Source organism: Crassostrea angulata, chromosome 3 (assembly GCF_025612915.1).
Source record: "Crassostrea angulata isolate pt1a10 chromosome 3, ASM2561291v2, whole genome shotgun sequence".
Lineage (NCBI taxonomy): Eukaryota > Metazoa > Mollusca > Bivalvia > Ostreida > Ostreidae > Magallana > Magallana angulata.
In genome coordinates, this window is record NC_069113.1 from 47,952,376 (window position 1) to 47,967,419 (window position 15,044).

At 34.2% G+C, this 15,044-nt stretch overlaps 1 protein-coding gene across 1 annotated transcript; it reads right to left on the reverse strand.

The window, feature by feature from the left end:
- Positions 1 to 292: 292 nt before the first annotated feature.
- LOC128175459 (RNA polymerase-associated protein RTF1 homolog) lies at positions 293 to 14,989 on the reverse strand. The gene is made up of 16 exons (XM_052841091.1): positions 14,828 to 14,989; positions 13,398 to 13,502; positions 12,927 to 13,059; positions 12,284 to 12,464; positions 10,640 to 10,854; positions 6,971 to 7,178; positions 6,621 to 6,704; positions 6,295 to 6,385; positions 6,091 to 6,173; positions 5,737 to 5,932; positions 5,153 to 5,230; positions 4,714 to 4,835; positions 3,334 to 3,469; positions 2,104 to 2,190; positions 1,728 to 1,902; positions 293 to 1,449 (listed from the first exon to the last, which is right to left on the reverse strand). Exons 1-16 carry the CDS (start codon positions 14,903 to 14,905, stop codon positions 1,343 to 1,345), a joined length of 2,079 nt encoding a protein of 692 aa, XP_052697051.1. The 5' UTR covers positions 14,906 to 14,989; the 3' UTR covers positions 293 to 1,342.
- Positions 14,990 to 15,044: the final 55 nt, after the last annotated feature.

The window sequence follows — 15,044 nt, forward strand, 5'->3', positions numbered from 1 at the left end:
GTATTTAATCACAACTGTGTTTGAGCGAATTCGAGATGGTGCGAAACTGTTTGCAAGTGTAAAAGAGCGAAAATTACAGTGCAAAGATAGCCCTGTATACAGTATATACACTTTGAATTCTATTGCCTTGAATACTGTGCTATAAACATTTAGATGCTATTGCTACTCACTTATTTGTGTTAGTTTGAAATGTGCAAACACAAAAATAATTAGCCTTAGTTAAGCACAGAGCTTAGCAATCCTATGACACTGATCTTTATTTTTAGGTTATAGAAAGAGATTCAAACATTAATTCATTTGTATAAAAAAAATTTATTCAACAAAAATTCACTACATTACATACATCAATATGCCATGATCTTTTCATACCACTGGACAAAGGTCTTGTAGGAAAACAGAATCTGGTCATTGATTTCCAAGTCTATTTTTACTGTACCAACAATTACATTGATTTAAAATGGTCAGGTGACATGTAATTTACATGTACAGAAGTATATCTATTGTACACAAAATATATTTTTTAGACTGGAAAACACCTATATAAAGAATTTACTTTAAGTCATCACCGAGACACAAATTAATTCCCTTTCTTCATGCAAAGAACATTTGTTACAAGCATTTTATGGATCTGTAAAAAAGAAAATTCGAAGTGTTCCAAGATGCATCAAGGTATCCTGTTATATAAAAAAGGTAAGGAATGACAAACATGATAGAGTGATGGCAATGTGTCACCTTGTTTCTCTATATAACACACACAAAATACATGTCATTTTATACAGTATTGTTTTATATCAGTGGTGTTAAACTGTATATCACTCAAACAAATGTTTTATTGAAAAACTGTACACTCTTAACACATATACATGTACATGTATCTCAAAGCAAACCACACAAAGATATAAAGGATTGTGTAGAAAAAATATTGTTCTAAACTTACAAATTCACATATTACTGCTTTCACCATTCTATGCACACTTGGGGAAAATAGTGATGAAAAACAACTACAAATTAAACTACATTCTTATTACAAATAGATTTGAAATTCACTTTTAAATGAAATACTCTTGCAAAATTTAACATCAATGTAAATACTTTGTAACAAAAGTCTCCAGTGTCGATTTCACTGATGATATTCAATAAACAACAACCTGTTCTACAAAGAACAAAAGAAAAGATCATGAAGCTGAACTGAAACACAACATCCAACACAACTTTACCTCTTACACACACCCACACAATTCAACTCAACTCTCTCTCTCTCTCTCTCTCTCTCTCTCTCTCTCTCTCTCTCTCTCTCTCTCTCTCTCTCTCTCTCATAACTCTCACTCAACCCGTCAATGTCCTAGATAAGTCCTTTCATCTTCTTGTACTCGGCCAGGTTTAGGGATCGCTTAGGAGCGGCCTCTTTGATTGGTTGGAGACCCCTGCTACTGGCTGCCATCGCCGGATCTGAAACAGTACCATGAGATAAAGCCATGACCTTGATCTTAATTGACACAGAGAGATATGTAAACTGAGAAACAAATCTACAAGCCAATATAACCAAATCATCATTTACATTGTATGTGATTGCATCAAGTTATTGATACACTGTTTGTTTCTATATATGCATATAAGGCAATCAAAATAGTTTACAAATCTGTGCTCTTTAGATTAACTTCAAAGGCAATCAAAATAGTTTAAAACTGTGGTATATGGGTGTGGTGGGAGAGAACCCCTGTACTCACTGCTGGCCGGCATCTCCAGATCAATTTCTATATTAAAATCATGAACGGCGAACAAGTCTTCTGAGGAGCGTCGCTTGTCACCCTTATCCGATTTATCCAGGGAGGTGCTGGATAAAAGGTTTGGATACAGGTTTTGATCACTTTCCATCTTCTGGTCTAAATTTCCCATTTCCTCCTGAAATGATACATGTTCATGAATATATTGCCTTGTGTTCTACTGTTAATTCCCATATCATGAAATAATCCTTAGAAATGATTACAAAATCCAATAAATTGAACATCACTGAAATGGTGACCACCTGGAAAGGTCCCACTTTTTGTAAAGGGATGACCCTGTAAATTTGACCATGTAAATACACCTATTCCTATTACTGACCAAGGATTTCCTGCGAGTGGCCTCATCCAGTTTGCGTTTCTCTGCCAACCTTTCTTGAACTTTGGCTTCCATTTCTGGATCCCTGGCCTGGAATTAATAAAAAGGTGTTACTATTTATATTACCAGTCATTGGATAACTATCAATATTACAATTACTATTACTGGGGTACTACCCGTATTACCATTCAATGGATTGCTAAAGATGCAAATTTCCTCCAAACACTTACGTAAAATTATCAGCAAGAAAAAATCTTACTCGAGGCTACACCAATATAATTTCTTTTTGTTGGACATTCAGTGAAAAAGAGTACGAGCAGGTGAGCATTTAAATAATAATTTATTTTTTTTTTTTTGTAGCCAGGGTGGTACATAAATAAAATTTGAGCGGATGGTTAAATTTCTTTCATGATACAGGGATGTGTTCTAAGACGGGTAGAGCCTAGACGTGTTTTGGTTACATATCCATTAGAACATCTGGATTTTTGTTATGTGAGGTTGCCCTAAATGCTGCTATTTGTTCTCTCTGGATTTTTATCAAAACAATCAATGCAAAACAAACTGATATAAATGGATCAAGAATAATGTTTGTATATAAATTCCTCAATTACATACACAATCTATAGCCTGCAAGATTCTCTGCAGAAAAAAGAGAGATAACCAAACCTCTATATGATACATGCTCAAAAGCAAAATATATTCTTATTACATGTACCGGTACTGTTTATCTGTTTATTAAACAATTAAAATATATTAACAAATAACGAATGAAATAAAACAGATTTGAATGATCATGTTTGGAAAGTTCAATTTTATTTTACATTTATCTATTAGAAGGATCAAGACAATCCCGATTATGATTTTTTTTTGGGGGGGGGGGGTATTTTGTTTAATATCAAAGGTAAAGAAGCTATAGGTTTAAATTAAAGTGAGTTTATTAAGAAAGACCTAGAGCCAAAGAGACAAAAATGATATTATAGTATCACTGCTGGAGATCATCACAAATTTGAACAAAGCAGTAATGAAAGCAAGAGATTAAAAGAAAAGATTTGTCCACATTTATTAGAGCTTTACCTAATCTACCAGTATTAGAGCATGAACTGGTTTGGGACAGATTCACTTGCCAGTACACATAATACAATGAGGCCATTACAGATTGCAAACTGTCCAAGTAAACGTACACCAAAATAATCAGATTTGATTTACTGAATGAGAAATGACTGGGTTTCTTGCCTTGGTGACAAGGGTGGGACGGCAGGAGCGTCTGGTGAAGGGGTCAGCCACTGCATTCTTCATCTCCAAAAACTCTTTCTTTGAAGCCTCTTCTGCTAGAATTTGGTTCCTCAGTCGATTTCTTTGGTTAATATAGCTAAAGGACAAACACAAAAATGGTCAGATCTTCATATACATACTTATATGAGCTTAATCTTAAAGGGGCATGGTCACGATTTTGGTCAAATTCAATTTTACTGTTTTTATTGTTTACAATGCTTTAGGAGTGTATTTCTAACGATCCTGTGAAAATTGAGAGTCAGGCGTAGAGTTTTGAGCCAGATCCAAGGCTCACAATTCTTTGTCATGTAAACAAGACTTGTGCCCTGTTTTTGTTTATGTAGGATCAATATACCAGTAAAAAATCTTTTTCAAGCTGATTTGTCTATCTTCTTTTTCATTTTAAGCATAAATAAACAGTTCCTAACGTTTAATACAATCATCTAGGAGAAGACTATCTAAGTTTTAGAACTTGTGTCTTATCCATTTGATTTAATCAATAAAATATGTTCAATTCAATTCATTAAATCATTTCAAGTCTAAACCTGATATTTCACTTCAACATTCAAAATGTAAACAAAAGCTTTGTTTACATAGCAAAGAATTGTAAGCTCTGTAACTCGCTTATAACTCAACGGATGATAATCAAATTTTAGTTGCCTATTAAAAATGCCTTACTGAAACCTTGTAAACATTAAAATCAGACAAATAATTTTTGACCAAAATCGTGATCATGCCCCTTTAAAAGTAAAACATACTGCTGTAAAAATTCTATCTAGATGCATATTAACAGTTACATGTACTGTAAGCTCACTCGGTAGCAAATTCATGTACGGTATATTAATAACATAGGTTTTCTTTTATCCTTAGCAATATTTCTATACATTTCCTTGCAAAAATACAGATGAACAAATCAATTGTAAAATTACAAAAATCTAGTTCCATAAGGAATTCAATGCATCAGTAAGCTATTCAAAATCAAAATTAGTGAACATGTATATTGCAAATTCCTAAATACCGTTGTAAGGACGTAAGTTATAGAGAATATGGAGTAAATTCACAAGTTCCCAGAACTTCACTATAACCAAATATTACTGAAATAACTTCTTAAGATTTGTAAGCATTTAAGCTCCTTGTTGATCACAAATTACTGGTACTGGAAAGTAGGAGAGTAAAGCAACAATTCTGAGATCCTGAAAATAGCTAATTCAAGGGCAAAATATATAAGGAAACACGTCAGGGGGAACAAAAAATGGCCGCTGATCGGAGGTGGCCACTGATTTCAAGTGGCCGCTAAGACAGTTTTGACTGTAATACCATTGGTAGACAGAGTAAGCCTACCTGATGGATGATATGTTGTTGGTTCTCCTCCTGTCTAATTCATTGGCCCGCTCTTCCAGCTCTTCCAATTCCTGGGAGATTTTATACTGAGCTGCTGTATCCCCCTCTAAATCAGCCACTTCCTGCAACAAATTTTTTAAAATTATAACAAATGTAATTACATGTAAATCTAAAGTCAAGCTACTGCATATACTGAGTAGTTTTGTGGAAAATTAATAAGAAATAATTTTGTTGGCAAAACATGTACATCTTTTCTTAATATTTCTTATAAATTTAATTTCATATACGTGAGCAGAAAAGTAAAGATAAAGACACTGATGCATCTTCTAGAGAGGATCCTGTCCCGTATAAAATAAAATATTATAAAAGTGCAGGGATTCACTTTATTCCCTTTTTTTGGTAAGGACAACACATTTTTTGATATGATCTGATCTCTTACTTTCTGTTTGAGTAAGAATGTTTTCTTTATGGCGTAATTATGAGGATTCTTTTTGAACTTCTGCTTTTCTGCAACAATCTGAAAATAAGATAAAGAAAAAAAAATGAACAAGTCCGTACTTGAAGATATCACTGAGAATGATTTCCTTAAATTTGGAACAATCTTGAACATTGTACCTACATATCTAATGCATATAACACATAGTAATTTACTCTAAATTTACAAGGTGGTTTGAGTACTTTCTAGTATCTTATTTATATTCCAATAGCTTTACTACGTGCTGATATGGTTTCACCTTATACATGTATACCAGCATGATACTGTAGATTCCTTATTTTACACGAGCGCTTTATTCCATGATTCAGTCGTTTTCCATCAAATTGCGAGAACATAAAATCGTTTTTTTATCATAGTTTCATGTAGTTTTCATATGTCAAAAAAATAAAAGTGAGATTTCAAAATTTGCGAGATGAGCTGCTCGCGATTTTATGCAGATATTAATTCCTCGCATTTAAATAGGAATCTACATTATACACTACTAGTGTATAAGAAGCTTCAACCCTTGTACTATGTACATTGCATACCTCTTCGATATCATTTTCTTTGAATTTGTAATTCAGTGCATCTTGAATAGACCTGGCCTTCTTATCTATGTCCTGCACTGTGGGGAGGGATAAATCCCCAAGAGTCATTGCTTCTCGCCACTTAAAAAACTCTGAGTCTGTGAAATCTTGATTAGAAACAAATTCCAGTCGATAAACACGTTCTGAATGACCATGCCTGAAATCATTAATATAAAAAATATTAATGGCCTTTAAGAAAATCGTTCAAAAGACTTATATTAAAACAAAAACGGGCAACAAAAAAAACACAAAGTAAGACTTCGTGTGGAAAACTTGAAAATGATAAAGGAATTAAAATCAATGAATTGAACTCACTTGAGTTTAAGTCCCTTATTGGTTCTTGTTGTGCCAAGCTGATATATTTTTGCAGTTTCTACTGTATCGATGATTTCTGCTATCTGGAATTGATGTGATCAGAATAAGCATATCAGATCAAGAGCAATGATATAAACTCTTACAAATGTAAAATCACTTTACAGCTTGTTTTGTGGTGCAGTTCGTGGAGCTATCGGAACTTACTCTATACACAGCTCGACCCTCGTGATTTCCAATTCCAATCCGGACGTAACAACCACAGACAGTCTTCTTGAAAAATGGCATGTGACACCATCTATAAATTGGGGAAAAACAACAATAAACATGAAGAACTGGCTAGTACAACATTATGGAATATCTGAGCATGAAATCATTAAAAGTCTTATTCCAAAGACATGACATTTTAAAATCAGACTTGGAAATAGCTTGAGTACCATAAGCAAGGCAAAACAAATCAACTTGCCACCTCAGTTTTCTCCTGTTTTTAAAGATCAAGAACACTACATGAACATATGCATACATTTTCTTACTTTTCTAACTTGTGTCGTGATAATCGTATCTTGGACAAATCTTCTTTACAGGTTATGAATTTTGGTTTCCGGGATTCATATGACCTGCAATAAATTTTTTAGGTAATGCAACTTTTATCAAAGACTGAAAGATGTTATACAACAACTCTTAAAGTTTAATTCTATTTTATATCAGCATAAATTTATTGTTTCTGAAGATTTAAAAGTGAATTATTGGTCATTTTTAACATTTCAAGCCAACCTGTACAAGTCATCAGAATTCAAAATTTTTCTGAACTATTCTATACAGTGACTATTAAAATCTACATTCTTCTCAGCTGAATAGAACTAAAGACAAATGGGCTACTTACTCCTCGCCCTCTGAGTCGGAGCGGGCCGATGACCTTGAAGTACTGCTGCTTTCTGATTCGGATCCCGAGTCTTCCTCCCGCTCCTTTTCTGGTTCAGACTTTGGATCCTCCTCTTCATCATCATCGTCATCAGAGTATATGTCACTGGTTTTCAGCAGCTTCTTTTTCTGCTCTTGCTTTTCTTCCTGTTTCTTGATTTGTTCTTCAGCTGTTATCATCCAAAATGAGTACCATATAACGATGACATAAGTTAATAGTATGTTTATGTAATGGTTAAAAAGAATGGTTCACAGCATAAATAAGAGTTCCCTCATGATCCTCAAAGGAGCACAACTCAATCATTTTCAGTAAAGTACATTTTTCCCTGTATTATCCTCCTTTTCATTAAATCAGCACATTTCAGTTCTAAATCTGTTTTCTTGCATGAAAAAATTTCAATTGAAATCGTTAATCACTGTTACAGAAAAAGCAAACAAGAGGCCCATGGGCCACATCGCTCACCTGAGGAACAATAGGTATGATAAAATCAGCTTAATGGAGTCATAATACAAACTATCTGGACAATGTACAATAATACATGTTGATCCTGTATAAATAAAATCCATTTTTCCCCTGGATATTCTTATGTTTATAATCATTAGTCCCTTTTCTAACAGGGTGATTTTATAGTCATATCATATGTTGAGTATTGCAGTTCTCAAAAAGATCCTTAACAATTGTTTATATATGGGATATAAACGTACATAGACTCTGAACCTTCTTATGAGGCCAAAGAATTGTCCTGGGGCCAAAGTCTTAACAATTATAAAGAATCATCTGGCTGATTAATTTCTGAGAAGAAGATTTTACCATATATATTCCTTTGTTAAACTTTGGCCCCCCATTGAGGCCCACCCTACCCCTGGGGATCATGATTTTCACAACTTTGAATTTACACTACCTGAGGACGCTTCCACACAAGTTTAAGCTTTCCTGGCTGATTAGTTTCTGAGAAGAAGATTTTTAAAGATTTACTCTATATATTCTTATGTAAAACTTTGACCTTCCATTTTGGCCCCACCCTACCCTCGGGGGTCATGATTTTCACAACTTTGTATCTACACTACCTGAGGATGCTTCAACACAAGTGTCAGCTTTACTGGCTGATTAGTTTCTGAGAAGAAGATTTTTAAAGATTTACTCTATATATTCCTATGTAAAACTTCGATCCCCCATTGTGGCCCCACCCTACCCCCGGGGGGTCATGATTTTCACAACTTTGAATCTACACTACCTGAGGATGCTTTCACACAAGTGCCAGCTTTTCTGGCTGATTAGTTTCTGAGAAGAAGATTTTTAAAGATTTACTCTATATATTCCTATGTAAAACTTCGATCCCCCATATTGTGGCCCCACCCTACCCCCGGGGATCATGATTTTCACAACTTTGAATCTACACTACCTGAGGATGCTTCCACTCAAGTTTCAGCTTTTCTGGCTGATTAGTTTTTGAGAAGAAGATTTTTAAAGATTTACTCTATATATTCCTATGTAAAACTTCGACCACCCATTCAGGCCCCACCCTACCCTCGGAGGTCATGATTTTCACAACTATGAATCTACACTACCTGAGGATGCTTCCATACAAGTTTCAGCTTTCCTGGTCTTATGGTTCATGAGTAGAAGATTTTTAAAGATTTACTCTGTATATTCCTTTGTAAAACTTCGACCCCCCATTGTGGCCCCATCCTACCCCCGGGGGTCATGATTTTCACAAATTAAAATCTACACTACCTGAGGATGCTTCCACACAAGTTTCAGCTTTCCTGGTCTTATGGTTCATGAGAAGAAGATTTTTAAAGATTTACTCTATATATTCCTGTGTTAAATTTCGACCCCCCCCCCCCCCATTGTGGCCCCATCCTACCCCCGGGGGTCATGATTTTCACAAATTAGAATCTACACTACCTGAGGATGCTTCCACACAAGTTTCAGCTTTCCTGGTCTCATGGTTCATGAGAAGAAGATTTTTAAAGATTTACTCTATATATTCCTATGTTAAATTTTGACCCCCCATTGTGGCAATACCCTACCCTCGGGGGTCATGATTTTCACAAATTAGAATCTACACTACCTGAGGATGCTTCCATACAAGTTTCAGCTTTCCTGGTCTTATGGTTCATGAGAAGAAGATTTTTAAAGATTTACTCTGTATATTCCTATGTAAAACTTCGACCCCCCATTGTGGCCCCATCCTACCCGCCGGGGGTCATGATTTTCACAAATTAGAATCTACACTACCTGAGGATGCTTCCACTCAAGTTTCAGCTTTTCTGGCAGATTAGTTTCTGAGAAGAAGATTTTTAAAGATTTACTCTATATATTCCTATGTAAAACTTCGACCACCCATTAAGGCCCCACCCTACCCTCGGAGGTCATGATTTTCACAACTATGAATCTACACTACCTGAGGATGCTTCCATACAAGTTTCAGCTTTCCTGGTCTTATGGTTCATGAGTAGAAGATTTTTAAAGATTTACTCTGTATATTCCTATGTAAAACTTCGACCCCCCATTGTGGCCCCATCCTACCCCTGGGGGTCATGATTTTCACAAATTAGTATCTACACTACCTGAGGATGCTTCCACACAAGTTTCAGCTTTCCTGGTCTTATGGTTCATGAGAAGAAGATTTTTAAAGATTTACTCTATATATTCCTGTGTTAAATTTCGACCCCCCCATTGTGGCCCCATCCTACCCCCGGGGGTCATGATTTTCACAAATTATAATCTACACTACCTGAGGATGCTTCCACACAAGTTTCAGCTTTCCTGGTCTCATGGTTCATGAGAAGAAGATTTTTAAATATTTACTCTATATATTCCTATGTTAAATTTTGACCCCCCATTGTGGCAATACCCTACCCTCGGGGGTCATGATTTTCACAAATTAGAATCTACACTACCTGAGGATGCTTCCATACAAGTTTCAGCTTTCCTGGTTTTATGGTTCATGAGAAGAAGATTTTTAAAGATTTACTCTGTATATTCCTATGTAAAACTTCGACCCCCCATTGTGGCCCCATCCTACCCCCGGGGGTCATGATTTTCACAAATTAGAATCTACACTACCTGAGGATGCTTCCACTCAAGTTTCAGCTTTTCTGGCTGATTAGTTTCTGAGAAGAAGATTTTTAAAGATTTACTCTGTATATTCCTATGTTAAATTTCGACCCCCCATTGTGGCCCCACCCTACCCCCGGGGGTCATGATTTTCACAAATTAGAATCTACACTACCTGATGATGCTTCCACACAAGTTTCAGCTTTCCTGGTCTCATGGTTCATGAGAAGAAGATTTTTGAAAATTTCTCGAAAATTTTCATAAATTCCTAATTATCTCCCTTTGCAAAAGGGCGTGATCCTTAATTTTCACAAATTTAAATCCCCTTAGGCTAAGGATGCTTTGTGCCAAATTTGGTTGAAATTGGCCCAGTGGTTCTTGAGAAGATGTTGAAAATGTGAAAAGTTTACAGACAGACGGACGGACAGACAGAGACAGACGGACAGACGGACGACAGACAAAATGTGATCAGAATAGCTCACTTGAGCTTTCAGCTCAGGTGAGCTAAAAAAAGTGTAAATTTCCCTCAAAAAAGGGGAAATGAAGGTAACAATAAAAATAACTGACCAATTTTCTTTTTTTCCTCTCGTTTCTTCATCAGGTCTGTTAGAGCAGAGAATTTCTTATTATCCTTCTTCTCCTCCATATTCTTTCTCCTTTCCATGCTTCTTTGACTTGCTGATTTCAGATCTTTAAGTTCTTGTGCAGTTGGTACCATACCTTTCTCTTTCTTTTTTTGTTCTTTTTTCTTTTGTTGCTTTAGCTTCTTTTCTATTTCAAACCTAAACAAGTAATAAACCAATTAAAATAAAAAATAAAACACTGCAATTTCATTAGACATTTTACCTTTTCTCCAATGACTCTTTGGCAAACAATACTGAAAAATTCAAATTTGTACTTTATTTATTTTTTAAGAAAATGAATAATTAGTGACAACAAGTTTTGCCTGTTGACGCAATGTGCGAAGTCGAAAATTTCAAGTCTTTATGTTGTTGCTAAACCCTCCTTAACATGTACAATAACATTTATGTTTTATATTTGAAAATGTCTTGAAAAACATGTTTTCTTAGAACATGTACACTGAGTGCACATTTAATATACATTTCTTGCTTTGTTTTTTAAAATATTGTTCGAGTACAGTGTACAACCAAATTTGTCAACTCCAAACTTGCCATGTACTACATGTTGTGTACTACATGTTGTCTATTGTCCGTCCTACCTAAATGTGTTGTTCAGCATTTTGACGTCCATTTCTATTGGTCAGGTTTTTTTATTTTCATTTATTGTCATCATCATTGTCCTAATATTTTTAATGTTGTTAGACTACTAATTATAAATATGCAATTCTAAGCAATTCTGTTAATTTTATTTACTTCAAAAGCCACTAAGGGCTTGTTTCAAGGTCTTTTCAAAATTTTATCAGTTGCCGCCGCACCACCTTAAACGCTGATGGCATCATTTTATAACCAGTTAGCAATTTAGCTTGTCACAAAACTCACTATAAAATCTTTAAAAATTTGTTATAGCTAAAACATTTTCTGGGTAATTGATAAAAATATTAACGAATTTGAATGTGTTTTTTATTTTGAACTTTTTCATTCGAAAAGTATTTTTTCTCTCAGGTTTAATTTCATTATGTTGATTTTAGCTTTTCTTTTTTGACATTGCGGCACATTTCGATTAAATGATCTTGAAAGCTTTCATTTTACTTATTTAATCTCAAACAAAATTTGATTTCAAAACATAATTTAAATGCAAATTACTTGAACTCTTTGTGGCAAAATTTCAGCTCCCTGCGTCTTTGATTAATAGAATAATGCCACTTGTCTAACCTACTTTGGGACAACCCTCGTAATTTATATATTAAATCATTTGGTTTAGATCTGCAAATGTTATTACTTTAAGCATTTCAATTACATTATTAACACATGCATACATTTGTATCAATGACGTTTTAAAAATGTCAGTTGAAAATTCTTTGCTATTTGGTTGCTTATTATTCATAGGAATAGCACTTTTTTCAGCATTTTACACCCAAATTTGGGGGTGCATATTATACACAGGTACGTGTTATACACAAGACTTTATGGTATATGTATTAAGGCATTTGTCATTTTAAATCCCATAAACTGATACCACAGATATTTCATCTACACTCTGTATCCTTAGTGTTGCACGTAAAAACTTCCACAAAAATCACTAAATGCAAACCTCATTTTAAGAGCCTGGCGTCTTTCAATTCTGTTGAACAACTCTTGTTCCCTTTCTTTTTCTGTCATCTGTTCTAAGCGCTTTTTGTCTTCGGCATCCCCAATCAGGTTTTCGTCGTAGCCATCATGAAACTCTTCTTCTGAGCCTGACGATCCGCCATCCTCACTTGAAGACACTTCACCTTGAAAAGTAAATGCATTATTGGATATATATCAATGTACCTTTTTTTTCCAACAAAGTTATCCCAAAACCTTTCATCCCATTTAAACATGTCTAACTATAAATAGCAAATAAAATCTGAATTCAGTACACAAGTCTTATAAAATCCCAATTGTCAACTTATATAAGGTTGAATAATCACTGTACATATGTGACTTAATCCATCTCCAGTATCACAGTTTGAACAGCCATCAACTTCTATAAAAGTGTGCTTAAAGCATATGCATAAAGTGATCTTCAAAATATCACTGTTTGCAAAGGACTCAGCATCACTTCTAAATTTGTTTTTCGTTTTTTCTTTTTTCATTTTGCTCATGAGCAATCTGTCCTCTATACTCTAAAAATGGGCAACTGTATACACTCAGGCAGTATTCAATAATGAAACCTAAAGCTATAATTACGGATTGATTCGAGTGTTTTGTACCTTCCTCTGGCTCAGACACATGCTTATCACTCTCTGCTCCACTTTCATCAGATGACACAGCTGCCTTTCGCTTGGCTTTTTTGGAGGAAGACTTTGGTTTCTTTTTCTTGCTTCCCTTTTTCCCAAAATTCCACTGAAATGATAGTTACAAGATACAACATACAAGTATAAGCTTCCTGAATTTCATAAAATATTTATGATATCTCTTTTATATTGCTTCTTCGTCCCTTTGCATAAATTTGTTGCCATGGGAATAACCGGTAGGTCAAAATGAACTTGATGAATTTAACAACAAATTGTTCAATCAGATCAAAATCTTATCAATAAAGCTGCATGCATCCTTGTATTTGATATCTAAATATAAGTGTAAATTATAAACCTCAGCCAGTAAGGTAATCTCATATGAGCAAATACCTGTGCAGTCGTCATATTATTTGTAAAATTATAGATAAGTTATTTAAATTTTTTTACATCATCATCGCTTTCTGAGGTCTCTGATTCTGAATCTGTTTTTGGCTTGGATGCTGACTTGGTTTCGGTATTTGGACGATTTCTCTTGGCCAGAGTCTTGAAATCCTACAAATATTTACAAGTACATTTCATTTACAAATACATGTATTTTCAAGTACATTTCATTTACAATTACAGACCTTTAGGTGTAAGGAATTTATCAGCTAAATATTGGAAAAGTTATTTTTCTTTCTAATAAGCAATTTGATGAAATAACTGATAACACCGGGCAAAATAACACAAGAAATATATATCATGTAAATGTATATTCTTATACAAGACACTTATATTCAATTTAGTTTATTTTGAAAAGGTAAAGAACATATTACAATAAATTAAAAATATTAATGAGACTGAACAAATTTTGAATATTTATATATTTTTTGTCAGACAGAAATAAATGTTATCAATTTTCTTGAGAATGACCAGAGACATAAATAACAGAGATTAGCAACTCCGCCCTTAGCGTGCTTTGTTGTTTAAATGGTATGGGACTAACCTTACTTTGAGAACTACATTTCAGTGAACTGAGATAATGATCTTAAACCAAAAGTATATTGTTTTAATGAAAAGTGCGCATAGGTTTTAGACATTGTTGAAACATAAAAAATTGAAAAATAAGATTTATAGAAAATATATTGGCCAGCTATAAAACATCGGCGAAATCTCGGACAATTGGTAGCCAACTGCCTTCTAAAACTCCTCTTAATATTGTTTATATGACATAAACTCATGAAAATATAATATTTTGAATGTTTTGGTAATAGGTTTTAGCTGTTTATATTTCAATATAATGGTTTATTAGAAGGTATATACTGATTTAAACTGGGAACACTTTACAATTTGGACCGCGGGATTTCGATCAGCTGCCAATCTCCGTTATTTATGTCTCTGGAATGACTGTTTAAAATCAACATAAATTTTCATTGTTTTTACCAAAATAGATCTATTTAGCACGGATACACGCAATTTTAACAAAGATATTGTTATAAAATATCATTGAAAAAAAAGTTTATTACAGATTTGTTCATAATTTTAATATTAAGATTATGGGATAATGTTGCTTTAACACACCTAAATTACAATAATATAAAACCAAGATACATTCATTAATTATGTCATGGGCAAACTAGAATTTTGTGTCATACCGTTGGCAGACACTTATAATTTTTTAAAAAGTCATCATGTATTTTGAAATTTTAAGATAACCCCCAAAAATGTTATATATACTGTGTGTTTGTTGAGTATATATGTTTGTGTATTACTAATCCATACAGCATGATACAGTGGGGGATGGGGTTAGTTTTCTAATTTCTCTTCCATTCAAACGACTGAGAAATAATTAATAATCCACATTTCTATATGTAAGTAAAACAACAGGCTCAACCTACTTCGTCAAGGTTAGAGCCACTTTCACTATCGTCACTGTCTGAATCAATCAGAGCAGTCGTCTTCTTTCGTTTCGACATAGCAATAGTTTGTATAGTTCGATTTCAAAACATGGACACTCTTTTTGGCTGCTCAATATCTCGGAGTACCACAATGCATTGCGAAGGTCGGTCACTCTTGACAATCACCTCTATGTTTTACCGGAACGGAGGTATCAGC